The sequence below is a fragment of the Pithys albifrons genome, chromosome 15 (assembly GCF_047495875.1).
Source record: "Pithys albifrons albifrons isolate INPA30051 chromosome 15, PitAlb_v1, whole genome shotgun sequence".
Lineage (NCBI taxonomy): Eukaryota > Metazoa > Chordata > Aves > Passeriformes > Thamnophilidae > Pithys > Pithys albifrons.
Window position 1 is genome coordinate 4,859,608 of NC_092472.1, and position 23,762 is coordinate 4,883,369.

At 42.8% G+C, this 23,762-nt stretch overlaps 1 protein-coding gene across 2 annotated transcripts in view; it reads right to left on the reverse strand.

The window, feature by feature from the left end:
- DOCK2 (dedicator of cytokinesis 2) overlaps positions 1-23,762 on the reverse strand; it is a 184,486-nt gene that overhangs the window by 154,724 nt on the left and 6,000 nt on the right. Inside the window, exons 2-14 of one of the 2 annotated variants that reach the window (XM_071569840.1) lie at positions 21,410-21,493; positions 18,263-18,303; positions 14,298-14,353; positions 14,059-14,155; positions 12,693-12,841; positions 11,131-11,266; positions 7,300-7,454; positions 6,628-6,709; positions 5,976-6,111; positions 5,348-5,423; positions 4,444-4,520; positions 3,364-3,489; positions 2,388-2,512 (exon numbers count right to left, since the gene is read on the reverse strand). In XM_071569840.1, coding sequence (XP_071425941.1) covers positions 2,388-2,512; positions 3,364-3,489; positions 4,444-4,520; positions 5,348-5,423; positions 5,976-6,111; positions 6,628-6,709; positions 7,300-7,454; positions 11,131-11,266; positions 12,693-12,841; positions 14,059-14,155; positions 14,298-14,353; positions 18,263-18,303; positions 21,410-21,493 — 1,340 coding nt within the window. The remainder of the gene's footprint in view (positions 1-2,387; positions 2,513-3,363; positions 3,490-4,443; positions 4,521-5,347; positions 5,424-5,975; positions 6,112-6,627; positions 6,710-7,299; positions 7,455-11,130; positions 11,267-12,692; positions 12,842-14,058; positions 14,156-14,297; positions 14,354-18,262; positions 18,304-21,409; positions 21,494-23,762) is intronic. The other variant, XM_071569841.1, reaches the window with a different exon arrangement.

Genomic DNA, 23,762 nt, shown 5'->3' on the forward strand with positions numbered 1-23,762 from the left:
TTCAGGTTTTTTAGTGAATCTCTGAAGACACTTGACCTGCCTCTGCCTTGTGATGCTGATCACTGAGGCAGCAACATCACTGACACCTTCCCAGGCATCAGAGATGAACCTGAAGTGCAGGAAGGAAGCAAACAACCCTAGAAGGCTGCTCCAAACAGCAGGGTGCCCTGTGGCCAGAGGGCTGTGATGCTGATACCCAGAGATGACTTGCACAGTGTGGTCACAGTGATTTAACTGCAGAAAGCTGCGTCTCGTCTGCCTGAGCAGAGATGTGTCCAGGTTTATGCACCCACTTGTTTGAACATCTCCTGTGACATTCACTTGGAAAGAAAAAGGCCTTTTACTTGCACAACAGTAAATCCAGGGCTGGTTCAGTGACTGAAACTAGTTTGATACTTAAATAGAGCCAGTTTCCTGGGCAATGCACATATATTTGAATAAGAGACCTTGAATTAATATCAGTTCACAGATAGGAACGTTTATTGGTTGAGGGGTTTTTAGAGGCTAAAAGGGAAAGCCAATTCCTTTTGTTATTCCTTGCATTCAACAGCATTCCAGTGAACTCCTCACCATGCTGCTCAACACAGAAAGCAGGTGTGGTGTTCCAGCTGACAGAAATGTGACAGATCCACCTTGTCCCAGTGTTTGCAGAAAGGATGTGACTGCAGAACTGAGCATGCCTAATATTGGAATGCAGGATTTAATGCAGTGGAATAGGTTTGTTGCTTGAAGGAATACTTTGGTGGATATGTATTTTCAGCATATTAACTGTGATTAGGCAGAATACAGACCAGAGTTAACTTCTGTGCATGCAAGTCCTGGGTAGGTGTTGCCAACAGGTACAGGCAGTGGTTTTAATCAGGGCTACAATTCGTTGTGTGGACCTTAAGCATTATGTGGGGTTAGAATTTTCTTCACTCAAGCTTTAAAGTTACATTGAAGCAGCTGTAGTGCATAAAAAATTTCTGCAAGTTATGAGCCACAGTGAGTTACTCCATCTTTATTTCATCTCAAGAGGTGTCATTATGATTTCACCCTCATGTTCACAGCACTGTAAAGCTCAGAGAAGGAAAGGTCAAAAATCCCCCTGAATACTAAACTGGTGATAAATCCTAAGGGAAAGAAAAGATCTTCAAAATGGGAATAGACAAGGAAGAAGACATTGCAAACATTCATGTTGCATATGTAATTCATAGAATCATAGAATCGATTGGGTTGGAAAAGACCTCGGAGATCATCAAGTCCAACCCTTGGTCCAACTCCAGTCCCTTTACCAGATCATGGCACTCAGTGCCATGGCCAATCTCAGTTGAAAAACCTCCAGGGATGGGGAACCCACCCCCTCTCTGGGCAGCCCATTCCAATGCCTGAGCACTCTCTCTGCAAAGAAGTTTTTTCTGCTCTCCAACCTCAATTTCCCCTGGCAGAGCTTGAGCCCATCGTGCCCCCTTGTCCTATTGCTGAGTGCCTGGGAGAAGAGACCAACCCCCACCTGGCCACAACTTCCCTTCAGGCAGTTCCAGACAGTGCTGAGGTCACCTCTGAGCCTCCTCTTCTCCAGGCTAAACACCCCCAGCTCCCTCAGCCTCTCCCCACAGCACTTGTGCTCCAGTCCCTTCTCCAGCCTCGTTGCTCTTCTCTGGCCCCGCTCCAGCCCCTCAATCTCTTTCCTCAACTGAGGGGCCCAGAACTGAACACAACACTCAAGGTGTGGCCTCCCCAAGGCAGAGTCCAGGGGAAGGGTCACTGCCCTGGGCCTGTTGGCCACGCTAGTTTGGATTCAGGCCAGGATCCCATTGGCCTTCTTGGCCACCTGGGCACACTGTTGGCTCCTGTTGAGCTTCCTGTCCCTCAGTCCCCCCAGGTCCCTCTGCCTGGCTGCTCTCCAGCCACTCTGTGCCCAGCCTGGAGCGCTGCAGGGGGTTGGGGTGGCCAAAGTGCTGTCACTAATTTCATTATTTGCCATGTATTAATTCAAGGGCCAGTGACACAGAATTCCTGGCACGAATCAAGGGTTTGTTATATAGCAGAAATTCTAACATTTTAATGTGCAAGTTGCATTCCTCTGGGAATTTCCACAAGAAAACCCCCAGAGTAACAATGCAGTAATTGTCAGCATCAGCATTTGTTCCTTGGCACAGCTAAAATAGGTCATTCAATGTTATTCCCCTTTACAGTTTTATGCAAGACATTTATAGGGCTATAATAGATCACTTTAAACATTATAAAACTTGTCTGTCACAAGCTGACACAGGTAAGGGAGCTGCAAGCCTTTGAATGATGGTATTTTATAAAAATGTACAAGTTATTAAAGTCTTCCTTCAAAAATGCAACTCATGTTTCTGTGCCCATCACACACACACACACACAAAAAAAAGAAAACTTACTGGCAACACTTTTCCTTCTTCATCACAGACACACATTATCACCTCCACGTTCCTCTGAGTCGTTTTATTGTACTTATCAAAGTCTCCATACAGCAGTGTGACATATATGTCATTCCTTATATCTCCTGGAAAACAAATGGAAAGGTTAAAAATCAAATAAATTGCTAATTAAAGTGCTGTGAGAACACAGGCTCGACTGAACTTCACACAACTATCTTGTTTTTTGCAGCAAAACAGATCAAAATTTATTATTTTCCACCTAAACTTTATTTTTCAGTTCTCATTCTTAGCTAAGAGAAACCACCATGTGATGAAGGGAGAAAACGGGAGCTCTCAGAGGGACTCGAAGCAATTCCCGTCCTGCCCCGACACCTGCTGGTGAGGTGGATGATCCATGAGGAACGTTCCCCAAATCCACAGCTCCCTTCCTAGAGGGAGCTTCAGAGTTTAATTTCCTCCTGTGCAAAAATTCCTACGACTTTCTAAAGCATCGAAATTTGACCTGGGTTGGGAGGAAAAGGTTTCTGTTTTTTGTTGTTGCTGTTGTTTTGTTTTGTTTGTTTGTTTTTAAAACAGAAGCACCGCAACCTGATTCCAACTGGAAAATATCTTGTCATAAATTTAAAAGAAAAGAGATTGTAAACTCATATGTTTATTATTATTAAAGGACAATTATAAGTTACAATGAAAAGGTTAATGAGAAATTCAAGGGACATCCACTATAATCTGTTTACAGGACAAGAAAACAATGTACAAGAAGAGAGGCTTGTCCCTCACTGTCTTGTTATTATTTTAAGTATCACCAAATACTTCCCAAGGATTTCACTATTTTATGTAAGTCTCTAATATTGAAACAATATTACAGTGAATTCTAAAGAGCCTCTGAGCTACCTATTACAGAAGTAAGTAAAGGCTGTTCACTAAAATAGGGAATAAGGAAGAATCCCTTCCTGTTCCAGAACAAACCCCCTCCTACCTGGCATGATGATCTCAGGGAAGCCCAACTTTCTGGCAACAACGGTGGTTCTGTCCACCAGGTGTGGGTAGTCCTTTCTGGTCTGAATCACATCCCCAACAAGCATTTTCACAGTCACCCAGACACCTGTGGAGAGCAAAAAAAAAGGGAAAAAAGAGATTACATTTCTGCTAGGGGGAAAAAAAAAACTGGCTTCAAGTGATTGCCTCTTATACCCACCAAAGCAGGGAGAAGAATTCACTTGCCTCACTTTTAGTAGATGAAAGCAAAAGCTCTATAATCCCAAACTGTTGCCGCTAATTGAAACATCTGTAGTGGTTTTAGCTAGGCCTCAAATTAGCAGGCTCAGAGAACCTCTGTGGATTGGGAGACAGCTCTCACCTGACTGGGTAACCAAGGTAATATTTCATACCAGATGATGCAAACTTAAGATATGGGGCAGCAGTGGGAGGTGTTAGTTCAGTTCTGTCATGGCTGCACTTAGAGGAGAACGTTTGGCAGCTCCTCTACTATGCTGGGCCCTGCTCTGGCTGCTGCTGCTTGCATTTTGTTTGAGTTCAGGGAAGTAAAAATATTTTATTGTTATACCTTCTCTTTCTTGCAAGGTGTCTTTTAGAGTGCTTATGAATCTAGAGTAATGGGCTTTGTATTAACTGGGGAGTGGGAAGTTATCTCTTGTTATATATAACTTGTGTAAGTGTGTGTTATATTGTAGTTTTCTCCTAATTTTCTTTTTTTTCTGTATAAATACATGTAGTTAGTTTCAGCATAAACCTGGTTTAGATGTTTGGTTTTTTTCCCTCTCCCTCTTCTTTTTCCCTTAGCTGGTTGGGGGGGAGGAGGAACCCTTTTCACTCTGTCTTGGACAGTTGGTGTTTTGCCAGCTCAACCCAAGACAGCATCCACTAAAGTTCTGCACCAAGCTCTTGATTCTTCATTCACAGCTTCAAAGTTGTTCCACCTCCATGGTGGTACTACAGCTCTAATATAAAAACCTTTGTCTAAAATGTGAACAATGGAAAAGGAAGTTTCACAAAAATACTTTGTTATTTAAAAGAAAACAATAAAAATGTACCTTACCTTGTCCCCCACTGTCCCCTTTGGATGCAGTGATTTTGCTCAGGAGACTGTGCAAAAAGTCATTCTCTGCCACTGCCCTGCAGGAGAAACAACAAGGTGTGTTGGGAATTCAGTGCCAAATGGATCAGGCACCTTTCAGAACAGAAACGACAAACAGTCTTGAGTTTTCTTTGCTGGACTTGACCTTATTATGAGATATTCTGGAATTTCTTTGCCTCTCCCCCAAGTCCCTGATGAACAGCCACATGAGCAAACTTGGAATTTTTATCAGCTACTTTGGAATTTAGAAACAAACTCTCACATAAAAAACCACATTGGATCAAATTGGAGACAAGTGAAATAACAAACCAGTGTGTCCCCTCAGGGCCTTTCAGAATTCAGTTTATTCCCCAGAGTACCCAGCAGCAGTGCCAGTGCCATGCAGGATGTACACAGATCTTCCCAGCAAGTATTGCCATCTCTGCATTTGGTCTGTGAGCACCACATTTTTAGGCAGCTGGTCTGGCATTTCTTTTCAAGATAATGGATGATAATTCTATTATTTTTAAAGGAAACCCAGTTTTTACTCAGATTTTTCTCAAATTCAAAACAGAACCAAGCTCATAAATTAGCAGTTCTTTGCTTGCAAAGATTACTGCTGAGTTTGTGAAACTATTTGGTTTGGTTTTGTGAAGTGGGACATGCTCTCAGTTGTCTGAAGGAGCACAGTCATAGAATTATACATTTATTTAACATTCTGTGGAACCCCTGTCCTAAGTGCCTTTTAAAGTCACACTTAAATAATCAGCATTATTACAACATAAAATTATTAGAAGGAAAAGTTATTCTTCAAGCATTTCAGGTTATTACAGCTAAAGAGATAAATATTTCATGCTTATCAAAAAGATACCCAGGACTGTCTTACGGGTGAAAGGGAATGAAGTGCTGCTTTTCCTCATCACTCTCAGCCTTCCCCTTTATGATATCTGTAATATCCATGACTGCAAGAAGAAAAGAAGAGTCACCAAAACATATAATAGCATTACAACATAGCTTTTCTTATCTGGGACTGATGCTCTTGTGCCTCAAGTGGAACATGGATTTTTCACCAGCAAGTGCAGCCCAGCAGGGCTGGGTTTGGGGGGCACAGCATTTAGTGCAGAGTCCACACCGCAAACTCAGCTTTGTGTAAAGGGAGAACTCAGATAGTTTTAATCTTGTGAACACAGGTATGAGTGCATTGGTGATGCTTTTGGGGCATAATCCTTGGCTTTATTTCATCTGCAAGGAATACTGTGCTAAAAACTCTGGTACTGTGCTTTCCTTAGCAGTGTATGAATAATTAGAAAATTAAATTCAAAAGCATGTTTGTGATTTGGACTAAAATGTCAATGGAGGTGCCGTCTTCAAAAAACACAGAAGACAGTTGATAGAGCTGCTGTGTATTATCCTGAGGTGCCTTGGTGGAGATTCCACACTCCAAATATCCAGCTATCCAGTGGCAAACATCCCTTGGGTGCAGGCTGAGCTGCAGCACAGGAGCCATCGGGTACCTGCCACCCCAAAGGGGCGCCGCAGTCCCTGCGTGTACTTCTTGGAGTTGCTGTCCCTCAGGTCCATCCGCCCGACTCGCACTATTTGACACACTAAATAAATTTTGTCTCTGGTAAGGTCTTTATTTCCAAGATCCTAAGACAGAAAAAAACAAACAAAAAAAGATGTTGAAGTATTATTTGGGGAAAAAACAAGTTGTGACATTTAAACAGGACCCCCAGTGATAAATTGTGCCTTAGAAATTAATGGGAGAAAAAAGTCCTAATAAAACCAAATAAAACAAAAAAATCAACCACAAACCAAAACCAAACCCAACAAACAGAACACCCTGAACACAAAGAAAGGATGAAAAAAATGACAGTTTAAAGTTTGAAGAAAATATAAGGTTTAGATAAATAGAGAAAATAGCAGCCTTTAAAAGATAAAGGAGATAAAAATACAAAGTCATCAGTAAATGAAGAGGCAAGAGGTTCTTTGGAGGAAAGGCCACTGAAGCATTGTCACATCAAAGCACTCAGAGAGTGGATGCCTTGCTCTGTTTCTCAGATTGCCTCTGCCCCCTTCATCTTGCTCACTGCTCAGGAGTTCTGACAGGGACCACAGGAGAGCCAATCTGCCAATACGGAGTAAAGTAAACTGGAAAACACTTACTGTGAACACCACTTTGAGGTTGTTGAGCATATCAACTTCCTTTGGAAAGCCTCGACTGCCCCATCTCACCAAGTAGTTCTCACTATTTTGAAGGGAAAGATCTCATTGTCATGTGATTTAAAAATTCCTCCCTTACACGGTAGAGAACAAAAGTTGCACAACAGGCTCTCTGTGGTGGTGGTTTAAACCTAATACCAGATTTAAAAGGCAAGACAAACAGTCTACAAATATTATCAGTATGATTGAAAAAAGAACTTGAATATAGCACAAACTGGCACATTTTTGAAAGAAATGTTACCATCATCAAAGTCTGTCTGACGGGAACACTCCAAAGAAACTTCATCTACCTTGGAATTTCTCATTTTCTCTCATTTTTTTTAACTCCCCCCTTTCAGCACTTTACTCCAACATTCCCCATAAAGAACAATCTCATAAGTTGCAATGGGCTCAGGCTTCACCAGACTTCTGAAATGTTCAATCCAGGATCAAACAGTTTGGAAGCCCAGAATCCTTTAGTAACAGGCAGAAACTAGACCTATCCACACTCCCCTCCTGTTTTTTTTCCCTTTTCATTTATATGTTCTCTTCACTAGTAGCACACTGGCAATTGTTTCCCTTCATTTTGGCTGGCTCCTTTTGCCACTCTCCTGCAATGGCAAGAGGAGAGTTTACCTGATGATGGTTGATTTCTGGGGGTCGTAGAGTGCCATGAAGAGCTCTGCGTCCTCCCCGATGCGGCACACGAAGTTGCGCACAAAGACGTACAGGCTGTGGGTGGGCGACGCCGCCAGCCGCGAGTAGGAGGCGTAGTCAGGCTGGTCCTTGCTCTGCTCAAGGGGGGCAGAATCACAGAATCATAGAATGGATTGGGTTGGAAAAGACCTCCGAGATCATCAAGTCCAACCCTTGGTCCAACTCCAGTCCCTTTACCAGATCATGGCACTCAGTGCCACGGCCAAGCTCAATTTAAAAACCTCCAGGGATGGGGAATCCACCCCCTCTCTGGGCAGCCCATTCCAATGCCTGAGCACTCTCTCTGCAAAGAATTTCTTTCTGATCTCCAACTTCAATTTCCCCTGGCAGAGCTTGAGCCCATCGTGCCCCCTTGTCCTATTGCTGAGTGCCTGGGAGAATCATCACCTGTATGTATGTATGGCCAGACTTTATGAACAAAGATTTGGGCAGGGCTCTCCCCATGTGGGTGTGCCCTGAGTCCTTCCAGCCCGTGCAGTGGATTGTTTAGGTGAGGCACAGTGTGCACAGAACTGGCCCCACCATTTAAGTCCTGAGGTCCATCTGCCATGGCTGAGTGAGCTTGGACAGTGACGGGAAAGTCCTCAGGACTGTCACAGCCCCCGGTGCTGACCGGGGCTGACCCTTCTGAACATCTGAGATCTGATGGGATGAAATGGCAGGGAGGCTTGAACTGCCAGGGGATGGTCCCCACTGAGACTGGAACTCAGGACCTTGGGATTCAGATTCCACAGTGCTCTCCTTTACACCATGGGAATCATCAGCTAGTCCGAGGATTAAAATGCTGGGATACCACAAGCAATTTCAGTTTTTATGGTATGTAACAGTAATTGAAAAACCGAAGGAAGTTGGGATTAAAATACTTGTCTCCAGCAAATGAGTATTGCCCTGTGTATTGCTCTCAAAGCCTTTGCTTATTAAGGCAGACATAATTAGCAAATAAGTTTCTGACTCTCCACAAAGCCTCACCATGATTAGCATCCCTTTCTACGATGAAGCTGAAGAGTTACCAGGTCAGAAGTGGAGAAGTGACATGGCTATGGAAGATCCCACCTGCCTTCCCCAGCCCTCCCTGTCCACAGGGAGACGGAAAGCTCAGACTTGGTTCTTCAAACCCCTGAACTCAGACTAGGGAGATAATAATGACAAAGTCAGTGACAGAGATGCCTTAAATCAAGCCTTAGCAATACTTGGGGGACTTAGTAAGAACACCCTTTGTGTGGGATTCTAAACATATTATGTTTTCCCAGTAAGGGTCTCCTTTTAGAAATGTAACAGGGTTTATTTTATTATTTTTTTTCTAGTTAAACTGTTTTTCTTCCCTTTTTCCTTCACCTCCAGGAACTTTTCTGTCTTCAGAATCTGAAATTTACTTCATTCAGGAGCAAAGAGCCAGGTTAAGTTTCACTCCTGTACATGAATATATTCAAAGCCTTGCCTTCTCCTAAAAGTCAGGCTGCTTCCAGTGGAACTACTCTGAAAGTCCATTTCTCAAATTTTGGTAATATACAGTGCTCAAAATATTTAACAATGTTTTTGCTATGCTACAACAACTTCAGATCCTTTAGGAGAGAGCAGGGAATTGGATCTGATGATCCATATGATTCCCTTCCACCTGGAGATATTCTATGATTCTATGACTTGTATGTCAGTTCAGTTCTTCAGGCACAAGGCAATTGTATAAAGCAGAAAACATTCTCACCACTTTTAAACAGGAGAGAAAGTCTCAAGCTGTCTGTACAGAGGAAGGCCTACAAGTCTGAAAGAATTCATTTGGAACACAGTAAGATAGAGCAGAAGGCTGCAATGCCCATCCTGATGGGCTTTCCAGCCAAAAGCACCAGCAAAGTCAAATAAGTCTTTTGGAAGAGAAGACAAATAACATGCTGAGATCAGGACAGAGCTGAGCAGGTTCACTGACTCAGAAATTGGCTCCTGGATTCTGCTTGTACTCCATTTGAACCAGCAAGAAACAGCTGCTTAACACTCGATGGCCTAAACCCAGTGTTTGGCTTCTATTTTTAGAACAAGTCATCACAGTCTAGTGCAGACTCCCAAGTTTAATTTTCCTTATATTTTCAGTTAATTACATTTTGATGTGGGGGAAGCAACATTTATTTAGTGACACCATTAAGAACAACTCAAAAGGTGTTTTCCAGTGCTTTGTCATGGCTGTTATTGAAATGTCATGAAAGCCCAGCTATTTTCTGTCAAGTGTTTTACTTGCTTTTTTACATTTACTTTCTCATAAATAGAGAAAAGAACCAAAGAGGCTTACAAATCCCTGAAGAGATTTAATACAGAAAAAGGTCAAGGAAGTGTAGTCACCTGCTTTGCATTTTAAGAGATTAAATTTATGCACTTGTCAGCTTTGCTTTGCACATGAACTTCTGGTGCCCACAAGGTTATGTTGAGTTCACCTTAGTTCCTCTTCAGGGAGCTTAAATTCAGGTTCATCAGACTAACCAGCAGGCAGCAACACCCAGCAAACAAGCAGTGCTGTCACAAGATCTTACAAAAACCAGCTCTGGGTACTCCTGGGGTGCAGCTGAACTCCAAGTGTGTAACTACTCACTCTGCAATTCAGCCTATTGAGCAGCCCACAGAGGGAATTATAGAATCATAGAATCATAGAATCGATTGGGTTGGAAAAGACCTCCAAGATCATCGAGTCCAACCCTTGGTCCAACTCTAGTCCATTTACTAGATCATGGCACCCAGCGCCACGTCCAATCTGCATTTAAAGATCTCTAGGGATGGTGAATCCACCACCTCTCCGGGCAGCCCATTCCAATGCCTGATTACTCTCTCTGTAAAAAATTTTTTTCTCATCTCCAACTTAAATTTCCCCTGGCAGAGCTTAAGCCCGTGCCCCCTTGTTCTATTGCTGAGTGCCTGGGAGAAGAGACCAGCCCCCACCTGGCTATAACTTCCCTTCAGGTAGTTATAGACAGTGCTGAGGTCACCTCTGAGCCTCCTCTTCTCCAGGCTGAACACCCCCAGCTCCCTCAGCCTCTCCCCACAGCACTTGTGCTCCAGTCCCTTCACCAGCCTTGTTGCTCTTCTCTGGAACCGCTCCAGCATCTCAATATCCTTTCTGAACTGAGGGGCCCAGAACTGAACACAGTACTCAAGGTGTGGCCTCACCAATGCAGAGTACAGGGGAAGGATCACTTCCCTGGTCCTGCTGGCCACGCTATTTTTGATACAGGCCAGGATCCCATTGGCCTTCTTGGCCACCTGGGCACACTGTTGACTCATGTTGAGCTTCCTGTCAATTAGTACTCCAAGGTCCTTTTCTGCCTGGCTGCTCTCCAGCCACTCTGTGCCCAGCCTGGAGCGCTGCAGGGGGTTGTTGTGGCCAAAGTGCAGGACCCAGCACTTGGCCTTGTTGAACTTCATCCCATTGGAATCAGCCCATCTCCTGGAATACAGGAGGGGTATTCAGCTCCCTTTCCCTGTCCACCAGCTCCAGAGGCCAGTTGGAATGGGATGTATTTCCATACAAGATTCCAAGAATGGGTTTAGGAGCAGCTTTAGACACAGGAATCAGCCCGAATCAAGGACACAAATGGAACTACCTCAGGTTGAGGCTTAGCCATATTCATACCACATGAATGTGAATCTACTCTTAATAAAGTCAGAGGCAGAAGTTGCCACCAACTTTTACTGCAGAAGGTTGCATCCTTATACTAGTTTTTTGTCTGGATTTTGGCAAAGGAAGCATTAAGTTGGGCCAGTCATTCCTACCATTTCCTCCTTGATTCGCTCAGTAATTTTATTAGTTGCTTCTTCGTGTGCATGAAAGAGGCTGATGACACTGGTTTTATCTGGATCCAAGATATTTCCATCTTCATCTCTAACTGTGAGGTCGAGCTCAAGAATTCTGTTAAAATACAAAAGGCATAATGGGTGGGTTGTTTCCTTCTCTGTAAAAAAAAAGCTTAGAAATGTAACACACCAGGAGATGCTTCAAGTTTTAAAGTAATAACATTGAAATACAGGCAACTGGATTTCATTGAAAAATTAAACTGAATCACATGATTTGTCTTCAAGCTGTTTTACAGTGTTTAGGAATGTCATCCAAGCATTTAAAAACCTGACATGATTATCCCCCACCTCTCCTGAGCTGCTGTTCCATCTCCTCTCCCACAGTGACCCACTCAGGCTCCATTGGCACCTTCTCCATTTGACAAGTTTCCCTCACACAACACAACTCAGCCCCACATTTCCAGGTGTTTACAAACACCATCCAACTTGCACATTCCTCTCTGCAGTCCCAAATAATTTTAAACATCCTCTTCAGCTCTACTGTTCCAATGGAAACAGTTTACTGTCTCATAATGTGGAAAGAAGAGCATGAAAAAGAATCTGAAAGCAAAGAAGTGTTAATGTTCTCTTAATCAGAGCTTTGACTGGAGGTTTTCAAAGAAAAACTTTTTTTTTAAATTTTCAAAGTAACCTCTGACTAGGAGTGAGCATTGAGCTCCACCCAGTGTAGTGGGATATGAGTATTCCCCAGTGCATTCTGTATGAACTCAGAAATTTGCATCCAAATCACAGTGAAGAAGTTTAGAGTTTGGTAACTTCTTGTGGTCATCGTTTCTGTGTAGCCACAGGTTCCTGAAGACTTTCAGCTGCCCAAAGGCCTTCAGGCCACAGCAACCACAGTCACCTAAAATAGCTAAAGACAGTTTATGAGCAGATTCCACTGTCTGTAAGACCAACACTATGAGGATTCCTTTACCAAGCTCTGTCTCTCTCTTTATCCGATGGAGGAACTCAACAAAATGTGTTGTGTTGCAGTGACCTTTCATTAGCAAGAAGCAGACAAGACATTTTGTCAAATAACTGTTTAGTTTTCGTAGTTTCACTTCTATTAACAGAATTGTAGTTCTGCCTGGAAATTCCCCAGTGAATTAGGGGTGTGTGTTTTCAGACTTACTATGGTCTGTCAGCACCACTTTTGAGGGTCACATAACAGTCCTACACAGGCTGTGTTTGGGAAGGGTGTACAAGTTTTGGGTCCTGACTACTCTGGTTTTATATGTACATAAAGGCCAGATTTCTGATCTCAAATCTGTACAATTGAGAAGCTCATGTATTTATAATCAGCAAATAAATTAATAATTTTAAAATAGCACTTTGCTATTAGGGTATCACTATTATCCCAGGACTAACAGGGAGAAGTCTGAAAGGAAGATTCCATATGAATCACTTCTTTGAGTTCCAAAACACATGAAAGCTTTATCATCATCTTATAGTAGGCTTATAGTAAATCAGCTTTTCCAGAAGCAGTGGAGGCCACTCACCTGTTACCATAGTCAATTTTGGAAGTGACTTTCTGTTTGAGTTCTTTGAGCTCATCCTTGGGCAGAGTCCCGGACAGGAGCTGTGACCTCCACTCCATCAAGTCAAACATCATGGACTGCACCTGCTGGAACCTCTCTTTCTTATTGCTCTAGGATGGAAAAAAACCAAGTTGAAGTTAAATGTTGGGCCTTGCCAGTTAAATATGAATCATATTTGATGTTAAATAACTGCAGGAGCAAGAAGCAGGCACAGGAAAGAGCCTGCCTTCCTTCCTCCTCTCATCCCACAGATTGTTAAGGACAGGATGTCCCATGGGACTGCAAAGAAGTGACAGGAAATTTAAGTAGTTTGTATGGGCAAAGGGAATGAAGTTATTTTTGTTTTATTTAAATAAGATTCTTTACAAGTCTCATCGAGAGAAAATATTACAGAAGAATTTCCTTCTGTAGGAGATACTGATAAGACCATGCTTGGAATAACAACATTTGATTGTGTATTAATGTATCAAGAGAAAAGTGAGAGGATGCACAGAAGTCACTAAAGCAGTTCTGGTGTGATATTTATTATTACAGACTGTTCAGAGTTGGAAGGGACCCACAAGGATCATCGAGTCCAACTCTTCAGTCAATGGCCCACACAGGGGATTGAACCCATGACCTTGGCATTGTTACAGCCAAGGTTTAATCAACTGTCATTCACTGAAACAAGAAGGGTTTTCATTGTTGGCTTCAAGAAAAGGAAGAATAAGAATTTATATGTTTCAGAAAACTACACCATGTTCAACATATCTTTGCTCCAACAAGAAAAACCCAAGGAAAATCCAATGGGTGGGATCCTGGAACAGTCAGCACAATTCCTGAAACTCCCAAATGTTAATGCTCCATGCTCCCAGTGACCCTTGAGCAATCTTTGTTCTACCATTCCAAGAACACCGTGAATCTTTTTCAAATGCATCCTCCTTATCTTTTATACTCCTATATGGAAACTTTTCAACTCTGCACATCAAAATGATGAAAAATTTATCATGTGCAGAATACTCCAGGTTAAAACAACTGCCCTGAAGTTACACCACTTCTCAGCACAGTGCCAGCCTTTTCATTTCTAGAATCATCAGGGTTGGAAGGGACCTCCAAGGGCATCCATCCCAAACCTCAGCCCAGCTCCACCACTGCCGGGTGCAAGGTTGGACTAGATATAAACCCACCAGACATTTAAAGCCACTGGAAAAAATGGCAATTATCAAAGCAGTGAGGAAACAGTTCCTTAAATCTACCCAGACCCTGCCCTGCTTCAAGGAAAACACACATATTTGGACAATATGCACAAATAGGACTGACTAGCAGGCAAAAATGCAAAGTGTCATACCACATAGAGCTGCTTCCAGATGCTTCCCCATTCCCACAGAGTAGTGGTAACTTCTTGAACTAGAGGAATTTCAGCAGGGATTATGTTTTCTGTGTGTCTAGGGAAGAGAGGGAAAGACAAAGAGTGTCTGTGTTTGATGGGTGTGTGTTACAGTTCCTGAGCTTGGGGTACGTAAAGGCCTTGCAGATCATTCTTTAGCAGGCAAGATCCTTAATTAAAACAGCAGACAAATTCAGTACCTTTTCTTTTCAACAGTAGCTTCCTTGATGTGGATGAAGGATTTAGGAAATATTCCCTGTTGAAGGAAAAAAAAGAAACAATAAATCCACACTTATCCTCCAAGAACGTTTAGGTAACACCATGACTATGAACATAAACCTCAATCACATAAATGGTAATACCCAAATTAACTCCTGGCTATTTGGTTTCCTGTCAAAACAGATGCATTTCTGTTTGACAGACAAATAATAGAAGTTTTGGCAGTTCTTTCTCTGCAAATATAGAATGCATAGAGCATGGAGTACCATCTTCCACCCCTCTGCCCCAGGAAACAGTACAATTAAATACAACTTATTTTAAAACCAAGAAACATTTTGTCTATTCATCAGTCCACACATTTCACTTTCCTGGACAAGAACAGCCTAATTGAGAGATCAGCTTGATTATCAGACCAGAGGAGAGACACTGATATAGGATCATTGCACCTGGTGAAAGAAATGTGGATTCAGAGAGGAAATGCCTCAGGATGAGCAGCCACTGCCATGGGGAGCAGCAAACCCCAAGCTCACTTTGAGTCAAGAACACTGTGCATAAGGTTAAAGTGGCTTTAAGAAAAACCATCAGCCTTTCCTTTGCAATGCACAAAAAAGGAGACCCTTGATAAAGCCACAACACCTGAGCCCTCCTTGGTGTGTGGGGCCCCACTGAGGTTCTGGGCTCACCTGGCACCCCAGGCTGTGCAGGGAGATGCCCAGCAAGGTGTGGCAAAGGGGGCACCAGGGTTCCTGACATTGCCAACACTTAGTTTAGCTGACCTGTGTAGAAAACAAATGGTCACCAGAGCAAGTGATCTAATGGGAGGTGTCTTTGCTCTACAACAGCTGCAATTTCTCAAGTCATGCCGAGGGAATGTTTGACAAATGGTCTGTCCTGACAATCCTCAGGTGAAGCTGCAAATCTCTTCTTGGTCATTAAGCCCAATTCCTCTTGGATTCTTCTCTGTTCAACATCTGACTTGTGCTACTTCAAGTACCACAAGAATTCCATAACATGCCCCTTTACAAAGCCTTTCTCCAAATTAGATTTCAGTTTTATAGCCATTTTCTTTCAAGCACTGGATCTTAATCAAAACACAATCATGTCTTATCACTTCCACATTTTTCATTAAGTTCAAAAGATTCCATGAAGAAGGAAAGTGAAAGAAGGTCATACTAATAGTAAATTTAGTGATATCTTACATTAAATTAATAATACTTCTTAAAGAATTTATCTTGAAACCCTCTGGCAATACTAGCAATTAGTTACAAGGAAGTGATTTGGTCTGGTAAATATTCTCCCTTTTTAGTTTTAGGCCAAATTTTAATCAATTAAGATAAAAATATTATGTAGAATAAATGGCAATATTGTTTTGATTCAAAAGAAATGTCAAAGAAGTAACTGAAACCCAGGTGTGGTATTGGAGAGGATGGTTTGTCACTGTGATATCCACCCTGGAGTGCTGCAGATCACCAGCTGATGGCACTGCCGGGAGGAGCTGCCACTCAGGGGCTGTGCCAGGGACTTGGGGGGCACTCCCTGATCACTGTCCTGCCTTCTGCCTTCCCTGTGCCAACCTAAAAACTGGGGCAAGCACACACAGTGCCCTGTGTAGGTGTGCTAGAGCTCATGGAATGGGAGACACAACAGGGAGAAGTCTGGAGATTGTTCCTAATTACCACAAACAATTAGTTAGAGAATCATAGAATCATAGAATGGATTGGGTTGGAAAAGACCTCCGAGATCATCAAGTCCATCCCTTGGTCCAACTCCAGTCCCTTTACCAGATCATGGCACTCAGTGCCACGGCCAAGCTCAGCTGAAAAACCTCCAGGGATGGGGAATCCACCCCCTCTCTGGGCAGCCCATTCCAATGCCTGAGCACTCTCTCTGCAAAGAAGTTTTTTCTGCTCTCCAACTTCAATTTCCCCTGGCAGAGCTTGAGCCCATCGTGCCCCCTTGTCCTATTGCTGAGTGCCTGGGAGAAGAGACCAACCCCCACCTGGCCACAACTTCCCTTCAGGCAGTTCCAGACAGTGCTGAGGTCACCTCTGAGCCTCCTCTTCTCCAGGCTAAACACCCCCAGCTCCCTCAGCCTCTCCCCACAGCACTTGTGCTCCAGTCCCTTCTCCAGCCTCCTTGCTCTTCTCTGGCCCCGCTCCAGCCCCTCAATCTCTTTCCTCAACTGAGGGGCCCAGAACTGAACACAACACTCAAGGTGTGGCCTCCCCAAGGCAGAGTCCAGGGGAAGGGTCACTGCCCTGGGCCTGCTGGCCACACTAGTTTTGCTCCAGGCCAGGATCCCCCATTGGCCTTCTTGGCCACCTGGGCACACTGTTGGCTCCTGTTGAGCTTCCTGTCCCTCAGTCCCCCCAGGTCCCTCTGCCTGGCTGCTCTCCAGCCACTCTGTGCCCAGCCTGGAGTGCTGCAGGGGAGGTTGGGGTGGCCAAAGGGCAGGACCTGCACTTGGCCTTGTTGAACTTCATCCCATTGGAATCAGCCCATCTCTCAAGTCTATCCAGATCCCTCTGCAGAGCCCTCCTGCCTTCCAGCAGATCGACACTCCCTCCCAGCTTGGTGTCATCAATAAATTTGCTTATGATGGACTCAATCCCCTCATCTAAATCATCAATAAAGATGTTAAACAGGACTGGACCCAACACAGACCCCTGGGGACACCACTGGTGACCGGCCGCCAGCTGGATGCAGCTCTGTTCACCAGCACTCTCTGGGCCCGACCCTCCAGCCAGCTCCTAATCCAGGAGAGGATTATTCCTCTGTCTTTTAGGATGAAAAGTCATTGAGTAATGAAATGAAACAGCAACTCAGGCATCAAATCCTCGGAAAGCGAAACTTGTAACCAACACATACAGTTTGTAAATGGCACAAACGAGTTACTCTAGATTAGCTCAAGTCATTTCTAATTCCTACACAAAAAATCCTGGATGTAAAATAGAAAAAAATAAAGGAGAATTAGACAACTTCAGATTGTTCTGGTTTTTGTTGCTTTGGGTTTTTTTGTGTTTTTTTTTTTTTCTGTGTGTGTGTGTTTTGTTGTTGTTGTTGTTGTTTTTCCCATTGGCTTATTCCCTGCCAACAACTGTCACTCTGCTCCCCAGATATCCCTTTGCAAGGGGCTGTGAAGGTTTTGTCCATCCTTTTTCCAAGCTTCAAGAAAGCAATTTCCAGCAAAGAGTTTGGCTGTGATACAGGCACGAGTCTCTGGCTACAAAAGTCTTGGCATTGCTACTCCCTAAAGAACTTTCTGCTAAGAGCAAATTACAGAAAAAAAAACCCCAAACCAGAAAACAGCCCACAAATAAAAAAGCCCAAGCTTTTCCTCAAGAAAAATGCTAAGAAAAACTAAGAAGTACTGGTTTTGCTAATTAACTTCAGAGTCACCATACCCAGGGTAAAAACTATTCATCTGTGCTTTCCCTCTTCAGGTATAAGAATATTTTTTTAATTAATATGATTTTTGTACCATTGAGATATTTAAGAATTTAAGCCTCATGCAAGTTGTTTATATTGTATGTAGCCTAAAGAACCCTTAGCAAAAGTACAGAAGCAACCACATCGAGCAGCAAATTAACTCAAAATTTAATTCCAGTGGCATCCTAACCCAAATTCAAGTGGTGCCCTCAACAGCCATAGAATCATAGAATTGATTGGGTTGGAAAAGACCTCTGAGATCATCGAGTCCAACCAGTCTATTAACCTGAAGACACAGTGATTTCTTCACTGATCTGCTTTCCCCAGTCCTCACTTCTATTTTCCAGCATTGTCCAGGGTGAATGCTGATCATTTAATCCATCTTGAAAGGAAAGAGAGTGGCCAGAGCTGACTTGAGAAGTCAGAGTAAGACTATCTACTAAGAGACACCAAAAATCCCAACTCATGGGTTGATTTATAAAGAACAGTCCCATAGGAATGAACAGTTTGGTCTTACCTCTGCTCCTTTGTATCTGACCAGGTAACCCTTGTACCAATCTAAAAGGAGGAAAGATCACTTGGTATGACAAAAAACAAGCATTAAAAAGCATTTAGTAAAGTTAGGAGTTTTATTTCATGTAAGAAGTATCAAGCATAATGTTGGTAAAAATCAGTATTATTCAAACATACACGGATTAAGGGGAATAGCAGGAAGCATGTTAAGCATGACTTGCATTTTAGCAAATATTATTATATGGTTGACTTTCAAGTCTTGCATAGTAAGCACAGATCATCTTACACAGAATTTAACAACCCCACATGTCTTAAAAAAAAAGCAGGATAAGTTGTTTTGCAATATAATATAAATCACACCCACTCAGATATCTCTGTCAGCCAAGATGGGCCTGGGCAGCCCATGGGGCTCCTCTGATGCTGTTCTGGGTGTACCATTAATTCAATACAGCTCATGGTTGTTGCATATCCAATTTCCCTGCATGTAATAAGACTAAACCACCTCTCTGCCATGAGGAATTACAGCTTTTGGACTCAGCTCAAATAAGCAGCTTCCCAGTGTAAAGTTCAATTTGGAACCTCAAGAAAATGCAGGGCTGTTTCTTGGATTCTGCTGTATTTGTAACTAGAAAGCCCTTCTGGAAGGCAGGAGTGCAGAATTGCAGTAGTGGCAATTAAAAGACAAATTCAGACTTTATTCCATCTATTCTAAAGTTAAGTCAAACTAAACCTCTACAAAACAGATAAAATACAGAGTTCAACTTCACTGAATTCCAGCAGGGGCCACGACCACTATGCACACACCACAATGAAAAACCACCTGCACAGCAACTGGACTTCACTCTATGGAATATTACATTTTTTTGTCCCAAACAAAGCATTTGATGACTAAGAGGATACATTTTCTAATGAAAATTTCATGATCAGATATGATCTCTTTCCTACCACTCCTCCTCTCTCACCATTTCTGACAGCACAGGTATTTCAGCCACACAACCAAACCATAAAATAAAAAATCCCAATCGAAAAGGTGATGTTAAAAGTCACAGGAGGATCACTGACCTCAAAGACAGACTCAGGACAGACTTTTTCAGTTTTTTCTGCACTGATTTTTTTTTTCCTACAGTCTCTTGTCAATAATAAAATTTCATCTTCCTTCTAAAACTGAATTCCTTCCACATAGCCTGGATTTACCACCAAGGGTGTAAAATCTGTTTTGCCCCATTTGCTGTGACAGCACATGTATGTTCTGTGCTTATATTTTGTGCATGAAAAACCAACTGAAACAGGACTCAAAAGGAGCACAGGAAAACCCCCTGTCACTGTTGGTTACTCCCCAGCTGCAGCTGGCAGCAGATTTGTGAGATATCTGATAAAAGATGAACTTCACTCACACAGGGTGACAGATTCCACTTCTCAACTGGCAAACATATTTCATAAAGCAAGGTGGGACTTAGTGCATCAAGGGCAGAGCATTCTGAAAAGACTTTTAGATAAAAAAGAACCCAGTAAGATCAGCACTGACTCTCTGGGCTGAGCTGGCAACAAATGGACCACAGAAATCCAACCTGAAATGCTATTTCTGCAACTAACAGACCATGCAGGGATAAGGAGATTTCTGGTTTTCTGGTGCAATAGAATCACAGAATGGATTGGGTTGGAAAAGACCTCCGAGATCATCAAGTCCAACCCTTGGTCCAACTCCAGTCCCTTTACCAGATCATGGCACTCAGTGCCACGGCCAAGCTCAGGTTAAAAACCTCCAGGGATGGGGAATCCACCCCCTCTCTGGGCAGCCCATTCCAATGCCTGAGCACTCTCTCTGCAAAGAATTGTTTTCTGATCTCCAACTTCAATTTCCCCTGGCAGAGCTTGAGCCCATCGTGCCCCCTTGTCCTATTGCTGAGTGCCTGGGAGAAGAGACCAACCCCCACCTGGCCAGAACTTCCCTTCAGGGAGTTCCAGACAGTGCTGAGGTCACCTCTGAGCCTCCTCTTCTCCTCTTCTTTTTTTCCTTAGACAAAATGTTCAGAATGGAGGCCTAAAGAATTATATGCAGGCTTTTCATTTTTTAAGAGAGGACATGGATCATTACTGGTGGCTTTGGGAGATTAATTTGTTGACTGCCTAATGAGTGACACCAATGTTTGCACTGATGCTGAAAGATACTGAATTTCTCTTACAAGTAGAAGAAAACCCACGTGCTCCAGTGCATTGGATAGGTGGTTTCTCAGCTGCTCCTCTCTCAAATCCTCTGCTGTTTCCATGCCAAACAACCCAGAGCTCTGGGCTCAAGCAGCCCAATGCCCACAATGTGCCAAGAGCCTGTGAACACCCAGCTGTTTCCAGCTGTGCAAGGCAGCACCTGGCCCTTCTCTTGAGCAAAACTACAGTTGGTAAGAAAATCAAACACCTTCTATCAGCAGAGTTAGGGTGAAGAAAATAATTTTACAATATATTTTGAACAGTTTTCAGCACTTTATGATTTTTTTTAGACTCTTAACATGGTCAAGAACATCACTGGAGATTGAAAATAAATTATTATTGCAAACACCTAACTGCTGAGTTAGTGATAATAAATACACCCTCCTTGCTTTATATGAATAAAAACTTGAGGAGCTCTGGCAGTTTTAGGGGGAATTCAGTGAAATTGGGAAGGTATTGACTGTCTGTCATGCACAACTTGGACTTTTTCTGCTTTGCAGTTCGGAAAGTTGGACGGTTTGCAGAAATGTTTCCATCCCACTCCCCTCAGGTTTCTTTAACAGACTGTTTCCTTCTCATATGACCAGGGTGCTGAATGTCTCCCAGCAACAAATACTTTGTTTAGAGGCAAAAAATGTAGCCCAGTAAAGCTTCAATCAGATTTGGTGTCACTTCCATCAGGTACATCACAAGCTGGCACAAACTCAACAAATTCTACGTTCACCTTGATGACTTCCTCATTTGGTCAGGGCTTCCCAAAAAACCACATGCACTGTAATAGGTCTAATTTTGGCTCTTCAAAAAAGAATAGTTCTTCCTCAAAATAGATCACCACCACCACTAAAAATAAGAGCAATACACAACTACTGATGTAATACAGGGAATTGCTGGGAAGTGAAAGGGTTATGACATTCACAAAGAAACTTATAGCTTGAGGGGGACCTACCTTCACAGGACTCCAAGATCTGGACCACATCACCAATCTGGAGAGGCAGTTGTGGTGCTCCTGTGCCTTTGAAATTGTAAACAGCTGAAAAATTAAAGGATGAAAATACTGTTTTACAACAGAGCCACACACTACAATTCAACTGAAAACCAAGCATGGTTGCTGAGATTCTGATACTGGGATAAACTCACTAGGCAGACAAACAGAACCATAATTCTATCAGAAAGCTCCATTTGTCACTATGAATTAATCCCAGATTATTCTGAGCTGGAAAGGACCCACAAGGATCATCGAGTCCAACTCTTCAGTCAATGGCCCACACAGGGGATTGAACCCATGACCTTGGCATTGGTACAACCAAGTTTTAACCAACTCTTTCTTGTGACAATGGAAAGGTGGGGAAAAGGACCAGTGCTGAAAACAAAGACCAACAAGCCCCCCAGACACCTCAGCAGGCCCATGGAAACAAGACCTTCAGCACCTGCTCTGCACAGGATTTAAAAGCACCTGCTTAGATGCAGGTCTTGAATAAATACACAGTCACAGTACTGGGGAATTGTTTGTCTGCTGGTTCAAAGGATTTAAGCACACAGTTTACAGAAATTTGTGGCCACACTGGTGAGAAAGGCCACAGAGATGCCTATAAAAACTGAATTACAGAGCTATTTCCTGGGTTTAGATGCTTCAATTTAACATGAAACTGTGCTTCATATGGAAGTAGTAAAAAGTTTCATAGTTCTCTGTGTGACTCTGAAAAGAACAAAGGAGCAGTGGATTTTAAGAGTGCTCCAATCAGCAGCTTTATCTCTGTGTGCTGAAGAAAGAGCAGTTTCAGAGAGAATTGAAAAAAAAAAGCCTCTTTACCAGCCCCTGTGTTTGGGCCACAGGATGTGGCTGCTGTGGTAACCATGTGCCTCTGCACCTTCCTCTCTTCATGGCCTTGGGGACAGACTTGAACAACAGCACCAGAGTTGAAAGTCTCCAATTCAATTGCCTTTCAGGGAAATGCCCAAGGTAAGAGTGTAGAGCTAAACAGATACATCCTCTTCACTTTCCATGTGGTTCATAAATTATGTTTCCTGGATATTTTAGCATCCTTATATTTGTTATATTTCTAGGACAGAAATTAAAAGGAATTTCAGATTCAAGAGGCTTACTGGGCCAAAAATAATTTATTTTTGTTTTACATGAAGAGACATTCCCAGCAGTTCCTCCTCCTGAGTTCACAGAGCAGGGCTTGGACCATTCAGTATAAAGGGAGGGGAAAATAAATAATAACTTGGAAGTGAAGCTCTGCTGTCAGATTCAGCCTTTTTTTCCAAAGAATCTTGAAGACACTCCCTCAGTGAGCCTCAGAACTGCCTCAGCTCGACACAGAATTGAAAGTCAGTAGTAAGTGGGTGTAGAACATGTGTAGTTACCTTCTGACTGGTTTCTTTTCAAGAAGTGAAAGATGGTAAAACTCTGCCAAGTTATTACAGACACATTTCCACGGGGGTGTTTGGGGAGTGGGAGGGTTGTGTGTGTTCCTACTGTTTGCCTGGAATGTCCATGTAAATTAACTTCACTGTTGACTAACACATACTTTAAATTCAAAACATGCACCGCTCTACTCAGTTGGAGCTGTCTCAAAACACAAATGCAAATCATTGAGTCAGATATTTATGTTGCATTTTGGGTTTGCTCCCTTAAAAACTTCATTGAGCAGCCCTGAATAAATTGAAAAGTGCAGTAACAAACTGCCAAAGGAAGTGGCTGTATCAGCTCAGGCTTTTCTAAATGAGTAAGTGGAAACTTACTGAGACAGATTTTGCTGCAGTGCTTGGATTGTGTGGTAGGAGGAGTTTAACAAACCCCTTTAGGAGGTTTTAAGCTACAAACCTATCCAGACATTTATTGGAAGAAACCACCTCCCATGTAACATTGCAAAAACCAAACAACTCACCATCAGCTACATCTGTACATCTACAGCTTAGTTATCACATCTGCCATTTTTTTAATTATTAACTGTGAATGAAAATGTAAGTATTATATCTAACTATGTTTTCCCTCAGCTGTAAGTGATGTCACTTCCCTTACAAACGTAGGAGGGTCCCAGTTTGCATCACCTCAGAGTTCACAGCCATGAGGAGGGTTCCCTTTCCTCCCTGCTCTGCTGAGATGCTCAGAATTGTATGGCCATGATGTACAAACACAGAGTTAACTCATTTTGCTCCTCAAAAGTAAGAAAACCACCCTCTGGAATGAAGTTTTTTTGGTGGAGTACTCACAACAGGTTGTTGCCTTTTTTGAAAGGAAACTCTCCAGTCAGTAGAAATAAAAGCCCTCTCATATCACTCAGAAGAACTTCCCT